Source organism: Polypterus senegalus, chromosome 2, assembly GCF_016835505.1.
Source record: "Polypterus senegalus isolate Bchr_013 chromosome 2, ASM1683550v1, whole genome shotgun sequence".
NCBI classification, from domain to species: domain Eukaryota; kingdom Metazoa; phylum Chordata; class Cladistia; order Polypteriformes; family Polypteridae; genus Polypterus; species Polypterus senegalus.
Window position 1 is genome coordinate 216,206,552 of NC_053155.1, and position 25,907 is coordinate 216,232,458.

The 25,907-nt window shown below is 37.1% G+C and overlaps 1 protein-coding gene across 1 annotated transcript; it reads left to right on the plus strand.

Moving 5' to 3' along the window:
* Positions 1-558: 558 nt before the first annotated feature.
* LOC120523737 (olfactomedin-4-like) lies at positions 559-3,207 on the plus strand. Its single transcript, XM_039745309.1, has 5 exons — positions 559-659; positions 857-1,012; positions 1,324-1,536; positions 1,633-1,795; positions 2,259-3,207. Exons 1-5 carry the CDS (start codon positions 597-599, stop codon positions 3,071-3,073), a joined length of 1,410 nt encoding a protein of 469 aa, XP_039601243.1. The 5' UTR covers positions 559-596; the 3' UTR covers positions 3,074-3,207.
* The last annotated feature ends 22,700 nt before the right edge of the window (positions 3,208-25,907 follow it).

Sequence of the window (25,907 nt, forward strand, 5' to 3'; positions counted from 1 at the left end):
CAAAGAAAAAAAAAATTAATTATATATCCGATTAACCAAACACAGGGGTTGGCGAGCGAAGTCCATTAGTGCATTTAAAATATGGAAGGAAGTGTGAGGATGAAACAGAACATGGAGTGCCAGAAAGAGAAAAGAAAGGTAACAGGTTTGGAAATGTATATATTCAGTTTTACTGTTCATATCTGTAGAAGAATAATTCTAAAGAATCAGGGCCTTTATTACTATATATAAACTCTAAAATGAGTAGGTGAAGACATAATCACAAACTAGATCAAAGTTGTAAAGTTATATTGGAGACCATCAGAATTATACATAGAAAAATGCATAGTTAACACCTATCTTTGAAACCCCAGTAAAAGATATGCAAGTATCAGTTTTACGCAACACTTCATTTTCACTCTTTTTTTGTTCTTTATGTGGTTGCTTCCAAGCCATGATTCAGCAGTGTTGACTAACACACTTTCTCCATAGTCATGCTGCACATAGGAGGAGCTTTAGACTATACAGTCATCTTATGGTAAATGAATTTCACATCTCAAGTTCTAAAAGTATATAAACCCCAGGTAGATCTGTCTAATGCTTTATAGGGGCTCAAGATGTTCTCCTTAGCTGTTCTTGTTCTCCTGGGACTTTCCACTGCCAGTCAAAGTTTAGCGGAGGCAAGTAAATGAAACAAAACTTGAACCTAATTACACTGCTAGGGAACAATGTACTATGAAATTCATCAGAGAATTTCCTGATCAATTTAGATTTGAATTAAGACAGATATTCTATTATTTTTTTGTAGTGTAAAATATGTTTCAAAGAATGTAAAAATAGGTATGTTGTGCTTATATTTTATTTATTTCTTATTTAGCATTTGGCTGGCCATGAAAATGGAACAATTGATGCCAATGGATTTTGCCAGTGCTCAGTGTTTCTTCCTGATCCAACCTTTCCAGTAGATAGAATGGAAAAACTGGAAATGACTTCAAACTCTTTATCAGTACTGGTTGAACAGGAGCTTTTAAAGGTAATAACATCTCATTTTTTACTATTACTCACTTGTCACTTTTTTGTTATTTCTTCCATATTAATTTAAATAGTACCAATTATACAGGTCACAAATTTAGCTTTCCAGTCTAAATTGTGCCACAAACTTTCAATAACACTTTGAAAGGTGTGAGATTAGCAATTAGTAAGTGTATTTTGGGAAAAATGTTGCTTGGTTAGAATAATGAAAAAATATAAAGGCATTGAAATTTGAAAAGATTTTAGCAAAATTAATTCATGTTGTCTATACTAAGTATCTTACATTCTGGTTACATTCTGTTCTTTCCACAGATCCAAGAGTCCGTGACCAAGATTTCAATCTTTGAAAAGCGCATGCACAATCTCACTCTCCGCATTGAAAAGATGGAAGGCAGTGGGCTCACATACACCGAGCTGGACTTTGAGCTGCTCAAACTTGAAATCAGAGAGATGGAAATACTCATCACTCAACTGAAGGGCAGTTTCTCTGGCAGCAATGTCATTGTTGACCAGCTCTATGCCGAGGTACATTTCTGCATCTGAATATAAGCTGTCCTGTTTAATAGCCTTATCAGACGTTTTGGCAATATATATCTAACATTTGATTTTATTACACTGCAGATCAAAAACATGAGCCTTACCATCACTAGCCTGGAAACGTTAGACAAAAACAACGTACTTACCATACGTCGGGAAATACTTTCTCTGAAGAAGAAACTGCAAGAATGCGAGGAGTTTAAAAATCACACTAATGCTGGTCCTACCCAGCCTCCAGTCATTTATGGTTAGTCCCTGAATATTTAGAATGATCTTGATCTATACATTTATTGGGTCACTTATAACATATCAGTAGTTTACTGCATTAATTGTGAAATTACACTGTAATGTATTGTCCCCTTATTATATTCACCTTTGGCACAAGTACTTTTACTATTATATTTGTCAGTTATGAAAACATGTTAGCAAAGAAAGCAAATTCATATCAAAATCAATATAAGGTACAGTTCTTGATAATCTGAATGAAATGCTTTAGTTGTTCTCTACATTTAAATCAATCTGAAGTTCATCTACCCACAAAGCATATTCCATAAAAATCTACGCAGCCATAAGTTTATTAATCTTTAGTATGACATTTTAATTTGTGCATATTGTTGTAATACGATGAGCTAACCTGCTGTGAAAAGCATTGTATAAAATACATTTAGTTCAACTCTAATTTATATATTTTAAAATTTCTTTTCATTTAGGTTCCTGTAATCATGGCCTCATTTCAGACATTAGCCAACCATTTGTTGCACAGTTGAACTGGAGAGGATTTGATTACAAGTCTGGTGCCTGGGGAAAAGATCCTGAACCTGAACCCCCAAAGAAAGAACTTTACTGGCAAGCCCCCCTGAATACAGATAACCGATACATGGAGTATTACAGGTACTACCTCTCTTATGACAACTTCCTGCTCTATAAATATCCAACACAGAACAGAGTTCTATATGGACAAGGAAGTGGCATGGTGGTGTTTAAAAACCATTTATATTACAACTGCCACTCTTCGAGGGACATCTGCAAGCTTAACCTTGACTCAAATAATGTAGTACTGAGGAAAGCAATTCCAAATGCTGTGTATGAAAACAGGTTTTCCTACACAACCCCATGGCAGGATATTGATATTGCTGTAGATGAAAGTGGGCTGTGGGTCATCTATGCTACTGAGCAAAGCACAGGCAACATTGTGATCAGTAAACTAAACGAGACCAGCCTGGAGGTTCAGAGAACCTGGACAACCAAGCAGTACAAACCTTCAGTTAGTAATGCATTTATTGTGTGTGGAGTTCTGTATGCTACTAGGACTGTAAACACAAGGCAGGAGGAAATATTCTATGCATATGACACAAATACCGAGCAGGAGAGCAAGATCAGTCTGTCATTCAATAAGATGATGGAGAATATTTATGGTATTAATTATAATCCCAAAGATCACAAGCTCTATGTGTACAATGATGGCTATCTTGTGAACTATGACCTCGGTTTTCATCCCAATGCTGAAGACGCTAAGGGTGTCTAAAGTACTCATTGTCTGATCTGATCATGTTGTGTTATTCAAATGCATTTTTGTACCTTTGTGTGGTTCTGCTGCCTATTCTGAACATTTTTACCTGGCATTTTAACTCATGTTTTAATAAACATTTTTAAAGCATTGTTTTATAGTCTTTTCATTTTGCTGATCTAATTGTACCAACTTTTAAAGAATAACCCATTGCACTAATTATATTAATTTGTGAATACATGTAACAATATTTAACAATTTCCTGTTAAATGGATGCATTTCCTACATTAATGCAGGGGTAGGCAACATCGGTCCTGGAAGGCTGCAGTGACTGCAGGTTTTGTTCCAAATTGCTTAATTAGAAACCAATGATTGCCAGTCTCAGACCTTATTTAATTTTATGGCTTGTTAGTCTACAATGTTAGGTTTTTGTATTATAGATTTTTTTACTTTACAAAGGTATTATCTAAATGATTTGAAGCCTAAAATGGATCATTTTCAGTCTGTCACATGTTCCTCTTAAGTGTTTTATTAAGCCAAAATAGTGCATGATGAACACACACAGATGTAAATGGAAACAAGTTTGAGGGTACACTGCTGGCTCCTTTGTCATTTCCATTTTGTTAATAAGGGGCCATTAAAAACACTGAAAGCAGCTGTTTAAAACTGAAATAAGCTATTAAGGGTAGGGAACCTTAACAAGTGAGACCATTAAAATGAATTATCAAAATGTCACTTGAGCAATAAGTGCTTCATCAGTAAAAATTGACCTCTCATTAACAAACTGGGTTGGAACAAAAACTTGCAGCCACTGTGGCCCTCCATAACCAACATTGCCTACTCCTGCATTGATACTTTGAATGAAAGTCATAAAAAACTCAATTTCTATGAAGTAGGATTATTGTCCAAATATTAACAACCTATATGAAATTTGTAACTGTTGTATAAAGAGCTTGGGCACCAATGGTGAGCCTCATAAAACTGAGTGTAGCAAAAATAAAAAAGTTAGTTACAAAGACAAGAATAACAGCTAGTACTGTGATTTGGTATCTTCTTCAAATGATGTCTTTTCAGACACTGAGCTGTTATAAGCAGTACATTAAGCAATAAATGTTCATATTTAATGTAAGCCATACAGTGAAATATGAGGGCATTGTGATAAGGTACTGCTTGGGTAAGCTGATTCTTACAATGGCTAACCCATTGTTTATTTTCTACTATTCTTTACTAAAACGCTTTTGTTGGACGGCTGCCTTGCTTATCAGCTCCCTCTCAGTCTTTAAGCATGTCTACAAATATCGCACCCCACACATTACCAGCCTGTTAGTGCTGCATGGGAATGTCTCCATTCCTAGAAATGTAAATGGTTGACCAATTTATTTATAAGTGTCACTTTCAAATTAAAAGTAACAAAAATGAAAATCATGCTGCTTTTGTTTTACAATTTTCTTGTGATTGAGGAAGTGTGAAGATCAAAAGGTGTGTGGACAAAGTTAAAAGCAATGGGTTTATCACAAATGGGTAATAAAGACACATGAGAAATAACATTTTACTAATAGAAACAGAGTTCAGTCTCTGCAGGTACACTTAATGATATTGTTTTTAAAACAGAAGACAAATCCTTTCACGTGCCCATTTATAATATTCCATTATTATTCAATATGCTAAACAAATAAATAATATCAAAAATTACATCTAACTGCATTTGGTATACTCCTCTGCCATCTTCTCCTCCGCCATCTACACCTGGTGACATTATTTTATAACTTTAAACAAAACAGTTTTTCAGGTGAAATAAAACATCTGTGATTCACACACTATGGAATTTTCACAAAACATCCCACCACAAATAAAATGTGCAGGACAAAATGACAATAACAAATGCATGAAAGAAAAGCATCAAAAGCACTCACATTCAAGACATCACCTTAATGTCTTTTTTGAAGTATTCACAACTCAAATTTGACAGAATGTATTCAATACTGTGATCCTGGAGGTGCAGCTACAGGTTGCTTTTTACATCTTGGACAGTCTCTAATGTGGAAAGTGCAAGAATTTAATTTAGTGGACAGCTACAGAAAAGATTAATGTAAATTTTATGGCTTGTGATGTAAGGTTACCATTATTTACTGAGCCAAAAAAAGAGAAGACAAAAATAATAAAGAACTGCAGCAAGTTGGGAGGTTGTGCACCTTGGAGGTTTTTTCCATGTAAGTCTGAGATCTTTTTTGTGTAATTGGGTGTAGGGATTGTTCCCCCCTTGCAGTTTTTTTTCTGTATAAGAGCACAGCAGAAGGAGGTGTGATTGTAATTACTTAAATAATGTGAGCAACATAGCCTTTGAAAAGGATTCGTCTAGGGCTTTGCCAATGTGGGTTCATCTGGTGGTTGTTAAAAACTATATGAGAGGTAAAACTTAGAAAAATGATATTGAAAAAAAAAATAGAATTTAAAAAAGTAAACCTAGTTGGGAATGATGGGCTGTAATGTGAAAAACGAGGACAAATTGTCATTTTTTTAAAATTCGCCCAGACAGGTGCCTAGAAAAGGACATTTCTTGGGACGTATGATAACCCTATGATGTGGTGCCCACTGCTTTTGAAACAGTTCTTCCTCTCCTGAGTCAGAGGCATCCAAATTAAGATTTGTCTGGCCTCATTACAGTAATATACTGACATATAAACGGGCACTGCATTTAGACTTTTTATGATGGATTTCACATAATGTGGCCCCATATGTTGCAACGTAGAGTTATCCATTTTATTTAACTGATTTTCTGTTTTCTCTCTGTTTCTCTCTTTGTCATATATTGTGTTTGCCACATTTTCTTTTTATAAAAAATAATGTCTTTCCAGTAAATAAAACTATCTTTACAGTGGAAAAGTCTCAATCATATTTAATCATTTACAGTATATTTATATATAGTGTTAGTATATAATGTAGTAATTATTACCAAGTAACTTATCTTAAGTGTTTATTATTACCAAAAGGAGTTAACCTTATGTTGTGCTTCGTATTTGTTGCTTCACACATTTCTCATGGCACACATTTCTCTGTGTGGTTTTTGTCGGTTCTCCCACAGGTTCAAAAATTGCATGTGCACTGGATAGATCATAATATCAAATTTAACTGTTTGTTGCTGTGAAACATTAAATGTCTACTTAACTAAAACAATATTATTAATAATAAAAATGCAATTGATTTACATCAGATTAAAATCACAAATACTTTTCTCTAATTAAGAGTATATCAAAGAAAATATTTAAATGTTCATGGAAATTTACTGTACAGTATGTAAAACACTCTTGTTCCACAGATTATTGTTAAGTATGAGTTAGGCAACATGTTGTGTCTAATAATATGCAATTAATTAATAAAGACTGGCAGAGATTAGTGCATTTTTTCTTTGAGGGTTAAACAAGAACATCTTCAGAGTTATTAGCCAGGTTTTTAAATAAAGAATTGTCACATTTTTATCAAAATCAAAACAACAAGCCAGAACTGAAAAACAATTGGATCAATTACATTTCACATACCACTTTGTGAATCCGGTAGATCCAGAGAAAGAGGATGTCATCACCCTAATCCTTCATACAATACTGACCCAACTAGGCAACAACAGAAGGAGTTATGTGTGAATGCTATTTACAGACTGTATATCTGCATTTAACCTAATAATCTCCTCTAAGCATTTCACTATCCTCAGGGACGTGAACCTGAGCATTTCATTGTGCAGCTAGATTTTGAACTTCCTGACAGGCAGACCCCAGGTGGATTTAGTGGATGGCCAAACCTCAATATATCTCATTCTCAACACAGGCGCTCCACAGGGCTGAGTTCTGAGTCGACTACTGTGCTCCTTCTGCACGTATGATTGCTACACATGACCCTAATATCATTAAGTTTACTGATGACACAGCTGTGGTAGACCTGATATCTGATAGTGACAAAAGTCTACTCTGAATGTCAGGAAGACAATGGAGTTGATTGTAAACTTCAGGAGTAAACAACATAGGCACCATCACCCCTTCAGTATTAACAACACTCAGGTGGAGAATGTGGACAGTATCAGAACCTCTGTGTCCAATCAGCCAGATCTTGTCCAAATATAATGACACCTTGGTGAGGAAGGCATGACAATGCCGCTGTTGTCTAAGATGCCTCATTGTGCCCACCCAACTACTAAACCCAACTACTTTTACAAATTCACCATTGAAATTGTCTTGACTGGAAGTATTACTGTCTAGTTTGGGAACAGCACCCAACAGGACTGCAACATTAAATGCAACCCCAGGAATTCTGGTAAGTACTTAAGTATTACTAAAATGCATCTGCAGTTATAGCTAAACCATCCTTGCTTAATTCTAATCGCAAACTGTTCATCTTATTTCCATAAAAAATGGTACTTAACGGCTGCAGACATTGTAAAATTCCAAAATTCTGCTTTTAACACTGATAGATAGATAGATAGATAGATAGATAGATAGATAGATAGATAGATAGATAGATAGATAGATAGATAGATAGATAGATACTTTATTAATCCCAAGGGGAAATTCACATAATCCAGCAGCAGTATACTGATACAAAGAAACAATATTAAATTAAATAGTAATAAAAATGAAAAAAATTGAAATAAAATTAATGTTAGCATTTACTCCCCCGGGTGGAACTGAAGAGTCGCATAGTGTGGGGGAGGAACAATCTCCTCAGTCTGTCAGTGGAGCAGGACAGTGACAAAAGTCTGTCACTGAAGCTACTCCTCTGTCTGGAGATGACACTGTTCAGTGGATGCAGTGGATTCTTCATGATTGACAGGAGTTTGCTTAGTGCCCGTCGCTCTGCCACAGATGTTAAACTGTCCAACTTTACTCCTATCACTGTCCTGCTCCACTGACAGACTGAGGAGATCGTTCCTCCCCCACACTATGCGACTCTTCAATTCCACCTGGGGGAGTAAATGCTAACATTAATTTTATTTTAATTTTTTTCATTTTTATTACTATTTAATTTAATATTGTTTCTTTGTATCAGTATACTGCTGCTGGATTATGTGAATTTCCCCTTGGGATTAATAAAGTATCTATCTATCTATGAAAAGGATACTTGTACTGATACTGTAAATCTGCATTAATAGTAAAAGTGCTTCATGATAAAATATACTGTACTAGGTAACAAAATATATAGAGTATTTCTTTAAAGGAAAGGGGTATATTTTGAGGAGCAGCAACTATATAGAACTTAAAATTCTGCAAAATGATCTTAAGTAGGTTTCATCATTTATTTATTTCAGTGACACCCCATGCAACATGAAATATGTCATGAGATGAAAACTATCATTTTCACCCATCAAAGTTGTGTGCTAGTCAGAACTGTTTTTTGATTGGTGATTCATCAGTAAAGGGAAGACTCACAGTCTAATCCTTGCATATGCCTGTGAGCTACAGGATTCCTAAGGCAAGCAAAGCATATGCTCAGAATAGTAACTATGAAATCTATGGTAGAAGCATTTCCAAAGAAAAAGTTGGACAGAATTACTAAGCAAATCAGCTACTTTATTCCAGAGGCCCTGAATTTCTCATCCTGTCAGGAATCTGCATCTGATGAGTATTATCTGTCTATAAATCATACTCAAAGATTTGTATGCTCTCTACAGATTATTCACTAATCAAGAAACAGTACTCAAGCATGAAAAAGCTTAAACAAGACATGCATAGATGTCTACCCTCCATCTCACCTTAGCAGGGAAAATTAACACAGTCAAGATGAGTATCCTTCATAAGCTTCTTTTCTATTTCAAAGCATCCCCATATACATTAACAAATCATTTTTTAAGAAATTAGATTCAATCATAACTTCATTTATTTGGATCTCAAAACATCCATGCATCCAAAGGGCAAGCCTACAACGACCTACAGCAGAAAGTGGTATAGCTCTACCTAACTTTCAATTTTATTACTGGGCAGCAAATGTTCAAACTATAAAAACCAGGACATTGACGCAAATAGATGAACACACACAGGCTTGGTCAGCAATAGAAATAAAATCCTGCAGTACTTCTTATATTTCTTGCTTTGTGCCCCAGTAAATACAAGTTATTGTCAATATACTAACAACCCGACTGTCCTTCATTCACTCAGAATATGGAACCAATGTAGGAAGTACTTTAAGAGAGAAGATTTTATTGGTGGCACTTCTACATGATAACCACATTTTCCAACCCTCTCAAACTTACACAGTTTTTAATGTTTAGAAAATGTACGGGATTAAATCACTTAGAGATTTGTGCATAGATAATGTCTTTGCATCCTACAAACACTCCAAATTTTGATTTCCATCAACACAATTTTTCCACTATTTCCATATCAGAAACTTTGCAGAAGAAATATTGATCAGTCTTGAGGACCCAGACAGCATTTCTATAATATATAAAAACATTTTAAAGTCCCTTCCTTTCAAAAATCCCAAGGTACAGTGGGAAAAGGATCTCTCACAGAACATTTTAGAAAATGTGGATGGTAGCCATGCACAGGATTCATAGCTCCATATGTGCAAAGCACACAATCATTCAACATTAAATCTTTTATTGAGCACATCTGTCTGTGAACATTGCAATCAAACTCCAGCTTCATTGGGCCATATGCTTTGGGTGTGCACCAAAATTAACATCATTCTTGACCAAAATATTTAAATACCTATCATACAGCCTTGGTGTTACAATCACTCCTAATACATTAACAGTTGTGTTTGGTGTAATCCCAGATGGGATTAAAGTGGAGAAGAACAACCACATAAATCACATTAATAAACTTTCTTACTTTCACCTCTAAAACATATCCCGTGTTCGCTCCTTCCTCTCCTTTTCTAATGCTGAGAAACTTGTCCATGCTTTTATCACATCCCGCATCGATTATTGCAATTCGCTGCTGGCAGATGCCCCTTCTAATCTTATATCACAGCTCCAGCTTATTCAAAACTCAGCTGCAAGAGTCCTTACTCAAACCAGCAGCAGCGAGCACATCACACCCATCCTGCTCCATCTTCACTGGCTCCCTGTGTCTTGCAGAATCGAATATAAAATCCTACTAATAACCTACAAAGCCTTAAATAACCTCATGCCAAACTACATCAGTGACCTTCTCCATTACTATGTGCCTGCCTGCCTTTTTAAAAACCTGGCAGGACCTAATCAATAACATTTTAGAATAAGCTTTTATTTTGGGGAAAAGGATTATCTTCCTTCTCTTCAACTCTTAAAGTTTTACTCCGGCTGTTGGCCTTCCTCTCTTTCTCTTGGGTGGGGATTGAATTGAATTTAGTTTTGTTAAGTTTGAGCTGTTTGTATGGAATGTTACTTGCTTTTAATAAATTTAACTAAAAAAAGAAACAGTACTCACTAGAACTCACCCTAATAACTTTTTTGAGTGAAAATGACAGTTTTCATTTCAAGGCATTTTTCATATTGCATGTAGCATTTATTTATGGTCACATTTCACAAAACATTTATGTATTTGCATAATTATTTATTTAATTTCATCAAAGAAATTCCTAATTTAGTTATAATTTATTTAGATTAGATATACTTTATTTGTCCCTAACGGCAGATTAAAACTTTACAGAAGCTTGAGAAGAAACACACACACACACACAAACAGAGGAATTAACATCTGAATACATCAGATTCAGCTTGCTATGTGCACTAAAGTAACATGCTGTTAGATCCAAAATTGCCTGGCTGAAGACACCAGTATTCAGGATGAATCATCTTTAGTGTGTTCTCAATGGAGTGAATTATTTCTGTTGCTGAGTTTAAAAATAGGCATCAATAGGAAGATGGAACCTCCACCTAGACAACAACATGAACAAATTCACACAGATCAGTCTTATTCAGAAGAGACCCAGCTTAACAATAATGAATTCAGAAGGAGTCTGATTTCTCTAGGGCCATTTGTAAAAAATAAATAATACCATTTTATTGAAAAGGAGACTCACATTCATTTCTGATTATTGCAGTAACAACTAAATCAACAAACAGTAATATGGCGTAATACTTTTACAAGTCAAGTTGGGGAGCATGCACTGGTACAGTGTGTTGCCGCACCCACTACACAACGAAACAACTCAGGATCCCGTTTGCACACCCCAGGCAGATGCACGGTCCAATCCCACCCTCCGGAAATGACCCTCTCTCTGACATAGCCATTTGGTCCAGTCACTCGGGTCCCCAACATTGAGGATCTTACGAACCGGATCACCCTCAGGGAAACATGCCATATGGTCATAGTGCCATAACTGATGCTCTCTCACAATGCAGGTAATGTGCATCATTCAGGACTCCATGAGCAACCGTTTATTCAACACAAAGTCAAACCAGCAGTACCCAAGGATTTTCTGGAGAGACACAGTACCAAACGAGTCCAGTCTTCGTCTCAGGTCACTGGTTAGCATCCATGTCTCGCAACCATATAGCAAGACAGGAAGTACCAGGACTCTAAAGACTTGGACCTTCGTCCATTTGCATAGATATCGGGAGCACCACACACCCCTTTCCAGCAACCTCATGACCCCCATGCTCTCCCAATCTGTCTACTGGCTTCATAGGAAGAGTCACCAGAGGCATGAATGTCACTGCCAAGGTAAGTAAACCTTTCAACAAGGTCGACACTCTCTCTGCAAACAGACACACTGCTGATGGCTGTGCCCAAGAGGTCTGGATCTTGGTTTTTATCCAGGACACTCGCAAGCCCAGACACTCAGACTTCTCACTCAGTCTCTTGAGTGCCACGATCAGAGCCTCCATTGACTCTTCGAAGATCACAGCATCGTCAGCAAAGTCAAGATCCGTGAATCTTTCTTCACCAACAGATGTCCCACAGCCGCTTGACCCCACGACCTTGCCTAACACCCAATCCATACAAGCATTGAACAGAGTAGGAGCAAGAACACACCCCTGATGAACCCCAAAATCAACTGGGAAAAAACACAGAGGTCCTGCCTCCACTCTGCACAGCACTTACAGTACCAGTCTACAAGCCAGCCATGATATCCAGCAACCTCGAGGGGATCCCACAAACCCTCAGGATGTCCCACAGGGCAGCTTGATCAACTGAGTTGAAAGCTTTGCAAAAATCAACAAAGGCTACAAAGAAACTCTGCCGATATTCACATTTATGCTCCAAGAGGACCCTCATTGCCAGGATGCGGTGGATGGTAGACTTCTAAGGTATAAAACCAGACTGTTTCAGTTGCTGGTAGGTGAGCAAGTGATCATGGATCCTATTGAAGACGACCCTAGCAAGGACCTTACCCGGCACAGAGAGCAGTGTTATCCCCCTATAGTTGCTGCAATCCAGGCGATCACCCTTCCCTTTCCAGATAGGGATGACAAGTCCCGTTTTCCAGTCAGTTGGGATGATACCAGTCTTACAAATGGAAGCAAAGATTGCTTGAAATGCCAGGAGGACAGCCTTACCACCAGCCTGAAGAAGGTCACCCCTGATACCACAGATTCCTACAGCCTTTCCCCCCCTCAGCTGGTTCACCACCTGTGCAATCTCAGTGAGACTGGGTGGTTCACAGCTAATTGGAGGATCAACCTCAAGAACCATGAACCCAGAGATATCTAATGTCCTAGCTGGAGGATCAGCTTTGAACAGCTGCTCAAAGTAGCCAGCCCAGTGGGTCACAACTGCAGTGTCATCCATAAGGACCGTTCCATCAGCCGCCCTGACTGTGACTATCTGAGGAACATATTAAATACTTTAATTCTCAAGACTTAATTCACAGGATTGTTGTCTTTATACAGCCACCTTAAGTTAGTTTAACTCAAAATGATCATATTTGCTGTACTCATGTAATCATTTCTAACAATGCTGACATAAATCTCTTGGAGATTAGATTAACACATTTAATGCGCATTGAAACAAAGTCAAAAAAATTCATTCCTTTAATAAGGGGTTTAATTAGTTTCCAGGATTGTTGCCATTATCCACCTACTTTGTGTTACTTTTACTCAACATTAACATCCTTTTAAATTCAAAATTTTGTACAGCTACTTTTCCAATACACACATTATTTCAATTATAATTATTAGGCTTTTAATTTTTTTGTAAATGTTGACTTTTCATACTATGTTGCCAAGGAGCACACCTTTTCCCCTAGATGGATTATTTTTGAGTATTGTCCACTCACAGGAAAAAGATTAGAGTGGTTTGCTATACAAAGAGCTGCTTCTCAGAATTGCTTCTGCATTTTCAGGGGTATTTTTCCCTGGCAAAGTGTTCTGCATTAGCATAAAGTAAGGTATTTTACATAAAGGAGTGCCCCTTTGGTTAGAGAAATGTTGTAATCGGCACTTGGGAATCTCCAGACCAGTGTGCAGTCAGAAAGAAAGTTAAAGACTATTATTAAATTTCTCTGAGAGCTGCAATTTTTGTGTGGTTGTGGAAGCTGATTTATATAAGTTTCTTTTTGATAAACAAGCAAACGTGTAGCACACCCTGCATCACAAAACAGAAGCAACTTTTTTCTTCTTTTAGACACAACATATCTATTACAGTATATCTTAGAATGCATTTTAATATAATTAATATAACTGAAATGTGTCTAATACAGTAATGAGAAAACAATCAAGTGAAAAAATAGAATTTGCATTTTCTTAATTCATTTTGTTGATTTAGTAGTTGTAGCAATTATGGTAGCAGTGGTATCACATATACAAGGTATGGTGAAAAGTTTCCTTGCAGTATTAATAGTGATTTTCTTAGACTGTTCAAATGTTAATTATATCCAACATACCCAGCTAACATTTTCAGGTTTTCCTCCGGGAATTCCCTGTATTTTATGGCATTCATTTTACTCCCTATTCTCACAATCCTTACAGGGCTTCCTGCAGAGAGGCATCCCCACAACACTGAGTTGCCATGACCATGCTTTGTGGTGTGGATTATGTGTTTTGATTAATATGAAGTGTTCAAACATGGCATTAAATTTGATGGTCAAAAAGCTCAGCTTTTTTCTCATTCGACTGTACAACTTCTTTCAGCTGACTTCAGAGTCTCCCATAGTCTAGCTAAGATGTTTTACAATATCTTTTTGCTGTGAGTGGTGAAGCCCTCGGGCAGCAGAGGTGGCCTGCCTCACTAGTCTTTTTCTTGCATAGTCACTCAGTTTTTGTGAGCAGCCTGCTCTAGGCAGATTTACAGCTGTACTATACTTTTTCCATTTCTTAATGACTGATGTGATGGACTGCAAGGGATAATCAGTGATTTGGAAATTTTCATGTCTCCGTCCCTACGACTTGTGCTTGGAAATTCATGGAGATGCTTAGAGTTTTCCGTTGTGTTCATTGTGCAGATTAGACCACTACACAGACTCACCACAAGTTGGATCTTCCAAATAAGGTGTATTTATGTCAATTATGCTGTGTTTTATATTTGTAACTAATTTAGCTTATTTTGTAAAGATCTGTTTTCACTGTGATATTGAAGAGTATTTTACTATTTATCAGTGTCAAAAAAAAAAAAAAAAATGAAATCAGAAATATATTGGTTGCTAAGTTTTACTGTAGATTCAAGGACAATAAAAAATACAGTGTCAAATACTGTAAGCCAAACTCAATCCACTGCTACTCAACGTTGTATGACAATAAATGTGAAATGATCAAGATGTGACCATATACAATATATACAGTTCACAGAAAGGGAGATCATTTTCATTTACAGATGATGCAGTGCTTATTTTAGTATATAGAACAACATTCATAAATTCAAAAATAATGTTTAAATTACGAATAATTAAGTTTAATTTGAGCAAAATTTGATATTTACGTACATGTTTTATTCTATTCCTATGATCCATAGGTATTATTAACAAAGAAAAATCACCCAATGGTTTATATTGCATGCACATTCCTAATTGTCAGGGTCCTTACATTTTTGCCTTTAAGGTCATTTGCTGTTTGTTGAGGGTACGGTACATGTAATCTATCTATCTATCTGTCTGTCTGTCTGTCTTCACTTTATATAGTTCCTTACATTATCTATCTATCTATCTATCTATCTATCTATCTATCTGTCTGTCTGTCTGTCTGTCTGTCTGTCTGTCTGTCTGTCTGTCTGGTGCCTTTGACTTTTTTTACGTGTTATATAATAGAGAAGTATGTACTTTCAATTTTATACACTTTAAGGACTTTTTGAAATGTTGTAATCTTATATGCTGATTTTAAATAAAGAACAAGACAGAAGAGTTTTCAGTATTAGTAACAGAATTTATCAAACATAAATTAAATAGAAACATGAAAATTGGAAATGAAATAAAAAAAAACTACACAATTCAAGTTATTAAAATTAGATTTTTGTTACTATTTTATTTGAAAATTGGAATAAAAGTGTTTTTAGAGGAATTTAAAGCACACTATCGTATTTGTTTTTTCTCAGCTTAAAATAAGCAACAACTTAAAGATCAGCAGTGAATAGGGAATTATTTGTTACTAACTCCTTGGACAGTCTTTTGGGAGGGATGAAATGGGGGTAATTACTTTTGAAAGGCAATTTTCCTTTAATAATAGTGTTATAGCACAATGAAGCTGTTCTTATTGGGACTTTACTAGGTACACAAGACTTTAATATATCATCAGTGAAATGTTTATTCATCTCTGCAATGTTGACTCACTAACAAAACTTCACTTTGGAGTGGTCTGTGGCTTAACTGAGACACCGTTCTCTTGATATTACATATTTAGAATAAGACCTGTGAATCCTTCAAATTAACAAGTCATATTACCATCATGTCAATATGCCATACTACACAAAGATTAATAACCTATCTACTGATGTTTCATAAGTTTTATGAAGCTAGAGTGTATTCTATGCATGGTTGTCTTCCACTCCTTCTCTGACATTTTAAATGAAAGGCCTTTCCCCACAGTACCCTAGGATATTTAAAGGGGAGAGACTTTAAGATCTTTTAATATATTATTAAGATACTCTCTGAGACTGATTAGTATTTCTTCTGGAATAGAAACGGACGGAAGGTGTGGAAAATTGGGTAGGTTCTTAATGTGTTGAACAGTCTCATTCAACTCTGTCAAAGGTGTTCTTATCATTCCTAAAGGTTCCATGCACACCTAAGTCTAAAGCTCACTATTAAATGGAGATTTCCTTTCTAGATCCCTTGTCCTCAATTACTTTATAGTGTTTTTAAAATGAAAGTATGAATTCATCATTATCTCTAAAATATAATTATTTAAATGGTGTATGGTTGACAAATATCACATTAAATTATAGAGACTAATCTATAATTTAAAATGAAGTAAACCGGCAAAATCACCAGGTGATTAATTGCTAAGGAAAATGTAGCAATTTATTGTCACTGAGTGCTGGTTTGTGGGTGACTGTGCCCTGTGATGGTCTGGCCCCCTTTTCAGAGCGCCTTACGTCTTTACACCATATGCTGCTGTATTTGGGTTTGACCTACTTACAACCTTAAACTGGACTAAGTAGGATCTAAATGTTATGATGAAAAAAATAAAAAATTCATAATTCAACATTATGGCATACCGTTGGCAGTGTAAATTTAGCAACAATTAATAAACAAAGTGTGAAAGTTCAGTTTTAAGATCTATCCAGATTGTTATAAGTATCTTTCAAAGAGTCCTCTCTAAAAAGAGCAATCTTATTTGTCATGTAAGGTCTGTCTTTAATTATAACTCTGCTTTCTTGTTTCTACAGATTCAAGGGCACACATGTAAAATCATGCATGCACAACCTCCTATAAGCACTCAAATGATGGAAAGCAATGGGTTTGCATACTCAAACTTGAATTTTGAGCTGATCATTTTTGATACCAAACTGTTTATCTTACATGAAGCTTCTTTTAAGCAGTTAATGTAAAGCATTTTCTTTAAAAAGGATCACTCATTGCTAAAGATGTGATTTTGATTTTAGTATACATATCCATGGCTGTATTTTGCTTTCATTGCAGATCAAAAATATTAGTCTTACACACATCTTACATATCACATCTGTCCTGTATACTGTATAGATAAACAGAGTACAGAGTCCAGACAGCCAAATAGTAGAAGCTGTTGAAGAACCTGGAAGAACTGATTCAGATGCTACCGTAACTTCTGACATATGTAAATAAGACAAAGACACCATGGGAAGGATGGCAGCAGCCTTTCACAAAGCTTTCATATTTGTGGATACAATGCTTGGTAAAGTTGTCTATAATGGAGGGTCAAAATGTTTTCTGTTTTGAGAACTATTTGGTGTAGGACTTTGCAGTCGAAGATTGTACAGTTGATGAGCAGATGGTGATACAGCTTTTCAGAAAGCAATTGACGGTGCCCCTGAAGAAGTTGGCAGAGGCAGAGGTAGGCTTGCTTTCCTCAGTCACTGAAGGAATTATAAATGCTTCTGCTCCTTCTTAGCTATGTTAATTTTCCAGGCAAGGTCAGCTGCCATGTGCACACCATGGAATTGGGTGCCTTTGACCAATTCTACCAAGGAAGCCACAATTTGTAGTAGAATGTGGGCAGCATGGGCCTTCCTGGAATCAAAAATGATCTCTTTCAACTTGTCCACATTAAGATTCAGATTGCTGTCTACATTCGATAAGCTGATTCATGCCCATTGTTGATGACACCCACCACTTTTGTGTCATCGGCCAACTTAATGATGGTGTTTGAGCTGTAGACAGCTGTGCAGTCATGAGTCAGCAGAGTGAACAGAAATAAACTGACTATGGGGGGGATGCCAGTGCTCAGCATGATAGTGCTGAAGATGGTTTTACCTGCGCAGACTGCCTGAGGTTTCTCTGTCAGGAAGTCCAGGATCTAGTTGCTAGACAAGTCTGTTGTAGCTTAACAGACTTGGTTTTCCTATGAGCTTTCTGAAGGATGATGACGTTGAATACTGAACCAAAGTCTATTAAAACCATTCTAGCATAAGGACTTTTTGGCCACATACCACAGGACCAGAATACATGATATGGCATCATCAGTGCAACAGTTTGGGGCAATAGGTAAACTGGAGAGGACCATGTGATGTGCAAAGTCTGGCTTCCAGGTGGGCCAAGACTAGCCTCTTGAAGCTTCACGTTGACATCTGTGACTGCCATAGGATGATAATCATTGAGGTGAGAGACAGAAAGCTTTTTCAGTACAAGTTTGATGGTGGTGGTTTTGAAGCACTTGGGGTCAACTACCTATCTTAGAGAAATGCAGAAGATGTCTAAAAAGATATCTGTCAGCACATTCCCTGAGCACTCAGCCAGATATGTTGTCTGATCCAAAGGCTTAGAACAGGTTTAAATTCAGCAAAGTTCTTCTCATGTCAGTTGTGGACAAACAAACCCACAAATATACTCACACTTGCATAAGGCTGATTTAGTCACAAATGAACCTAACCTACACCTCCTTGGGGATGTGGGATGAAGCCCTAGAGTACCAAGAGGAAAACATTTAAAGACACGGGGCTAATGTACAAACAACCATTTAAAAATTGGACTCTGAATCCATGACACAGTAGCTCTATACACTGATTCTGTTTTCTCTCAAAGCTGCTGTCACATTGTGCAAACAGTAGTGTAGTATGTGCTATCTGCTGAGCTGGTGTAATGAAGCTAATAGATGTTGTTGGATATCCAATAAATACAAATAAGCATCAGCATTTGGTTGAATAAAGCACTTTTATTTGGCATGTCTGTGGGTTGGTTCTGGCTGGCATGCAGGGTTGTTGGAGTGGGGAGGCAGATGCCTTGTCAGGCCCTGATTCCCTTAACTTTGAATCAGTCCATGTCTTAGTCAGTCCAAAATCATCTTCAAATGTGCTCTTTTTTCTTTTATTTTCATTTTTTGTCACTTTTTGTAATTTATCACCGTTTCCTTGTCTGATCTTGGTTTACATTTGTCTTGTTTCACTTCTTTGATATCACTTCCCTTCCTCTCATTTAGACATTTGGGTCTCTCACATGGTGCCTTGATTGAATCAGCAATTACCTAAGAATGCTGCTGAAGACACCTGCTGCCATACCTTGTTGTGGCATTTCATTCTAAGTAGCAGTGTTCAATAGCTTCCTTTGTACTCCCTTATGTAAGGTTTGCAAGGTTTTTGATTTTTAGAGTTTTTTGGATCTTTCAGGCTTTTTGACCATGTTTTTGGTTCTTGTTTTTGTTTATTATTTTTCTGTTATTTGGTTATTTATAGTACTTGAATCTCTTGCTTATTTTAATAACTTTACATTTTAATTTTCTTATTGTTCAAATTTTGAAATATGGATTTTTTAAATTATGTTTTTCTCTGTTAAGTTAGTACATTAATTTAAATATTTTATGTTGTGAGCAGGCAAGGTGTTTTGGTGGTTTTTACCTTTCCATTTGAGCCCTGATTCTAGTAGGAAGAAAAGAGATAAATAATACTTAATACTAATTAAGGTAGGAAATAAGGGTAAGATTTGGTTCTTAGGGCAAAGCAAGAGCTGTCGCCATGATCACAGTCCACCTGAAAGATAGCCAAGGATACTGCATTCTTGTTAGGAAGGACCTTTGTGTTTTGGTTTACACAGTTTGCATGTTGTTTCAGGTTGTTGGTTGTTAATAAATATCTTTTTTATTTTTACTTTGTTTTATTATGATCATTTCAGACTTGGACACAGCATAAGAGTCCCCCCTGTCTTTCACACCAACATAAGTCAGGTCAGTTCAGTTGGAATTTTTATAGGGAACTAAGTGGTACTGAAAATTGCATGAAGGGTATACTTGAGAGTCCATTTCATGTATTGAAATGCTGGAACATCAAAGTTACTCTTCCTCATCCAGATACTGCCTAGGAATTTTTTTTCAGGGATTTACAAATTGCTGCACCACCAGAGCTTTTTAGTGGCTATTTATAATCTCCATTTAATGTAGCCTCAAGAATATTCATATCAGCTGAGTCACTGCAGAGTCTGATTAATTATTTTCAGATCACATTTATTGTACTGTACTGTTTTGATCCTCCCAAAAATATCCAGCTTTCTTAATCAGGCCTGTAACTGGGAGTATTGCAATTCCCTAGAGTTGAAAAAATGGTGTGACAACTAAACTGATGTCATTGTATTGATAACATAGGTGACATAGTCTGACATCATGGAGAGCGGCATACACATGCCACTGAAATTGACAAAATATCCATGTCTGAAGATATGGCTTTGACAAAGGTGGGTCAGTGGTGTGGTATAAAGTAATTATCTGGAGGCAATATATACTGTTTACCGCTTAAATATAACACCTTGACAAACTACAAATATACATCAAATAAAAAAGTCTGTAAATTAATTAATGTAAACATATTATACATTCTGCCGTGGGCTGGCACCCTGCCCGTGATTTATTCCTGCCTTGCTCCCTGTGTTGGCTGGGATTGGCTCCAGCAGACCCCCGTGACCCTGTGTTGGGATATGGCGTGTTGGATAATGGATAGATGTTATACATCATATGGTGGCTATAAATTAATATCTAGGAGATTGTTACCAATGAATAAAAATGAGCTATACTTTATCAAATATTACCATGCATGTTATTAGTTTTCTTCATTCATTACAGTTTTTACAGACAGCTCAAATCTATCTTCATAGCAGCAAGGGGTTTCAGTCCAACACAGGGTACTTATGTATATATCCATTCACACAAATTAGAGTTGTCAAACAACACAAAACACCCATCACAGAGAGTAGGAAAAAAAGAGTAGTTGGAAAAATGAGCATTGACACAGGGGAAAACATGCATTCTCTACATCAGGAGTCTCCAACTCCAGTCCCGAGGCCTCATGTATAAACGGTGCGTACTCACAGAGATGTTGCGTAAGAACTTTTCCACGTTCAAATCGCAATGTATAAAACCTACACTTGGCGTAAAGCCATTCACTTTTCCACGGTACCTCATGCCTTGTTGTACGCAAGTTCTCCGCTCGGTTTTGCAGACTGGCGGCACCCAGCGTCAAAGCAATGGTACTATTCCTGTGTGGTTACTCCTTATTTTCCTGACGTGGCTTTATAAATACACTGAAACTAACCGCATATTGTTTATTAGTGTAACGCATCTGATTGTAATTAACTTGTAACAATATAATGGTCCAGGGAACAGCCATAGTATTCCAAATACCATAACTGCTTTAGCGTTGTTACTCTCACTACACCTTCTTCTTCTTCTTTCAGCTCCTCCCGTTAGGAGTTGCCACAGCGGATTATCTTTTTCCATATTACTCTCATTGCACCACTCTTAGTATTTATATCACTGTATCTGAGTGTGAATCACAGCAGCAGCTGATCGGAAAGAGAATTATCGGTATACAGTTTCATGGACACGCTGTCTCAGCCACTGCAAAACGTTCCGGCACAGTGCCGGAAATAAAAAAGAAGTCACATATCAAAGTCGCCGTGAAAAGCCGAATTGTAGCCCACTGTCTGAGTGTCATATGAAAGCTTATTAGGGTACAGAGAAAAAAAGGCACACAGTGGAGAAAAAACATGAAATGTCAACTTTAATCTCGACAATTCCACTTTAATCACGTAGTTTATTTTGTCATTAAAGTAGAACATCATAAACTTCATCTTAAAATCGTTTAATTAACCAGTTTCTCAAATCACATCGTAATTAAAATAGCACGTTAAATGCTTTGTTTTGTATGTGATCTTCTATGTGCTCTATGTGTGTGAATCACTACTTGCTTCTTAAACCGGCTCTCTTCCTCCAACTGGACACAGAGTCCATTACATTCGTGATATTACAGCTCTCTGAATAACTAAAATACTGAGATGTATACGTGATATAATTTTCATGATGATAGGAGTTAAAGCACGTTATTAAACATGTGTTTCACTTCAATGAAATAATTTATTGCAGCAGTACACAGAGGCGGCTCTAGGCTTGTGGTGGCACTGGGCAGAGGAAGAATCGGTGGCTCTTTCGCCCGCCAATGTCAGTAAGGTAGCTTATGCACGGTGGATGGCCACGTCCGTTGCAGACACTGCATAGCCGCCTCGTGCTCATGACACAAGCATTTAACTTTTGCCGAAATTTGTCGCTGCATTTTTAGCTGTGTTGTTATTTTCTCTTTCTGTTTTATATTTAATATATATTGGCATAGCCGTCACTGCAGTCAGTGCTTTTCTTTCTCCAAATACCCAATCGCCACACAATCAACTCTGTAATAGAAGTTAAGCCATCTGTAAGCTTAGCGCCGATTCTTCAAAACCTTTAGGGAACATTGAAATATCTTTCAATAGTACATGTTTAATTATTCTATCCTTCACGACATTCCCAGTGAAGAATATAGATTATATAAATGAAGTTAAAGTTTTATCTGTATAATTTAATAAACATATTTTGCTGCATTTCACCTTCAGCGCAGTGGTAGCGCTGCTGACTCGCAGTTAGGAAACCCAGGTTCGCTTCCTGGGTCCTCCCTGCGTGGAGTTTGCATGTTCTCCCCGTGTCTGCGTGGGTTTCCTCCCACAATCCAAAGACATGCAGATTAGGTGGATTGGCGATTCTAAATTGGCCCTAATGTGTTATTGGTGTGTTTGTGTGTGTCCTGCGGCGGGTTGGCACCCTGCCCAGGATTGGTTCCTGCCTTGTGCCCTGTGTTGGCTGGGATTGGCTCCAGCAGACCCCCGTGACCCTGTGTTCGGATTCAGTGGGTTGGAAAATGGATGGGATGAAACTGTTTCTGAACCGCGAGGTCTGTACAGGAAAGGCTTTGAAACGGTTTGCCATGGCTGAAGCAGCGTGTCCTTGAAGCTGTATACCGATAATTCTCTTTCCGATCAGCTGCTGCTGTGATTCACACTCAGATACAGTGATATAAATACTCCGAGTGGTGCAGTAGTATGGAAAAAGATGATCCGCTGTGGTAACTCCTAACGGGAGAAGCTGAAAGAAGAAGAAGGAGAAGGAGAAGTGAGAGTAACAAGACTAAAGCAGTTATGGTATTTGGAATACTATGGCTATTCCCTGGACCATTATATTGTTACAAGTTAATTACAATCAGATGCGTTACACTAATAAACAATATGCGGTTAGTTTCAGTGTATTTATAAAGCCGCGTCAGGAAAATAATGAGTAACCAAACAGGAACAGTACCATTGCTTTGACGCTGGGTGCCGCCAGTCTGCAAAACCGAGCGGAGAACTTGCGTACAACAAGGTATGAGGTGCCGTGGAAAAGTGCGTGGCTTTACGCCAAGTGTAGGTTTTATACATCGCGATTTGAACGTGGAAACGTTCTTACACAACATTTCTGTGCGTACGCACCGTTTATATATGATGCCCCAGGACTGGAGTTGGAGACCCCTACTCTGCATAAACAGTAAACCAAAATGAGCCAAATTCTGATCAGAAGACCTGTGAAGTGGTAGTACTAATCACTGCAAAACCATACCATCCTAAATATGATCAAATTAAATACAGATGTAGCATCTGCAATTAAGTGTTTTTCATTTATTTAAAGTTAAGTTCAGCAATGTGGACTAAAAGTAAGCAATACTTTCATATTGTAGTCACTAATGTCTATTAAATTGGTTAGTATTGTCTGAATATCACATGAAGGAAGAGAAAAGTTTAGATTTCAATATTTTCTTATTGGAATCAAGTGCTAAATATAAATTTGAATAGTTTCATTAATAAAGTGATGCTATGCCACCCTTAATCAGAGCAAAATGTTCTAGAGAATAGTGCTTTATTAAATGAAAAAATATACAAGGGCTGCATGATTAAAAGGAGAACATGAGTATAAAATAAAAAACAAAGCAGAAAACAAACTCTAACTGCCAAACTGGGCCGTTTTATACAAGTTGTAGTATTTGAATGTCAAGGGGTTTAGATTAGACACTTGCTCACATTGAACATGGTGCCTTAATCACCAGACTGCTGTCTCACTCACCTCTCACCAGTATTTCTATTTTCTGCCTGTTAAGTATGTATCTCCTGTTTTAATTTTCAGTGAGATATTTGCAGGATTTCACCTTTAATCTCCTTCAATGGAATTTTTCTGCAGAAATCCTCAGGATCAAACAGGAACACACTTTGAAAGTCCTGGAGTGATGATGAGTGTTGCTCCATTCCTGAGGCTAATGCAGAGCTTAACACTTTTGGTGACTTCCTGACTGCATTTATTCTCCAATTTTTAATGATTTTTGGCAACTTTATTTCTTTTTAGTGTTTTTTTACTTTTTCCTGTTTTACTCCAGGTTATTCTTCATATTTGGCATAGCCAATAGGATATGCCCACTCCTACAGACAAAGCTACACTTGAGGATATTGACAAGTACAGTTTGTAAGGATTTGAAGTTGGACAAACCTAAAGTAAGAGATAACGTGAAAATAAATTAATCACAAGTTAAGGTTTTTAAGACAGTGGTAAGGCCAGCAATGATTTGACTTTTATCAATTTGATTTTATATACTTTGTTACTCCCCAAGGGGCTTTTTCACATGTCTTTTGGGGGTCAGACAGCACGGTCAGCAATTGCACAGTAGCCCAGATCAATTTTCAGTTTAAGGACCTAGCTCAAGGGCCCTACGAGTTAGGATCCCTCCTGGCAGTAACGAGATTTGAATCGACAATCTTCCAGAGACCAGCACTGATCCTTACCCACAAGGCCACCACTTCACCTCCAACCGTAGAGGCACAAGAGGTAAAATGGTGTATGGAGCTATGGCATGGGCAGTAAAGAGAATGCAGGAGAAGAAATTAGATGTGGCAGAAATGAGAATGTTGAGATGTATGAGTGGAGTTACAGAAGGACAGAATAAGAAATTAGACAATCAGAGTTACAACAAAAGTTGGAGAGGTATCTAAGAAAGTAGAGGAAAACAATGTAGGTTGAACTGGTATGGACATGTGATGAGGAGTGACATCGAATATGTGGGCAAAAGAGTGATGGGAATGGAATTAGAGGGGAAGAGAAAGTGAGGGATGACAAAGTGGAGGTGGATAAAGTAAAAGAAGATCTGAAGGAAAAGGGCTTGTCTGGCGAGGAGGTGGATGATGGAGCTCTTTGGAGAAGGTTGATCAAGCATATCAGCCCCACATAGAAGTGAAAAAAGATGAACAGATAGAAGAAGAAAAAGCTTTTATTTTCTTGCTCTCCAAACAGTAAAGGAAGACCCCACAGTGCATGCTATATATTGATGGCTAAGTCATCCAACAATGGTGAATTTCACACTATTACATTGTATATCTGCTTTACATTGCCCCTCACTTATGTAAACATAATTTATTAAACTTGTTTATTCTGTAAAGAAACTGTATCTATGTAATTTGCTAATAAATATGTTAACTTGTCATATGTCAGGTAACAGCAGTTACTGTCGTTATCCAAGAGAATGAACTTTTAAAACATTTTCCTTTTTGTTTCTTCAGTAATACACCAAAGCTCTTGATGAATGAGACTGTGTTGTAGTTCTCATAATCCAATTTTGGGTCTTTGGAGTATCTAGTCAAGATACAACAATGAACAGGTTGCCAGTCCATCAAAGGACCTACTCATGCACTCACTCTCTAACAATTTATAGTCGACACTTCACATAACATATATGTTTTTGAGTTGCGGGAGAGAAACTGCAGAAAAGCCCACCTAGACACAAGAAGACCTCTGAACTCCACACAGAAAGTTAGTGTACAAATCCAGGAGACTGTGAGGAATCAACACTGCAGTGATGCCTTAATTGTAATAATTCTAGTAAGTATTTGGAAAACCTGGCAATGTAAACGTTACACATTTTTACATAGATTATAACATACTAATATTAATGTACGAATATTAAAAGTACCTTTACCTTGAATGTACATTTCCCGACTTATTTGCCTATCT

Excerpts from the sequence above, each read along its gene's own strand:
- LOC120523737 (XM_039745309.1), top strand. The coding sequence starts at position 597 with ATGTTCTCCTTAGCTGTTCTTGTTCTCCTGGGACTTTCCACTGCCAGT. Across the intron at positions 660-856 it reads CCAGTCAAAGTTTAGCGGAG|CATTTGGCTGGCCATGAAAA; the intron begins GCAAGTAAATGA and ends TTTCTTATTTAG. Across the intron at positions 1,013-1,323 it reads TTGAACAGGAGCTTTTAAAG|ATCCAAGAGTCCGTGACCAA; the intron begins GTAATAACATCT and ends TTCTTTCCACAG.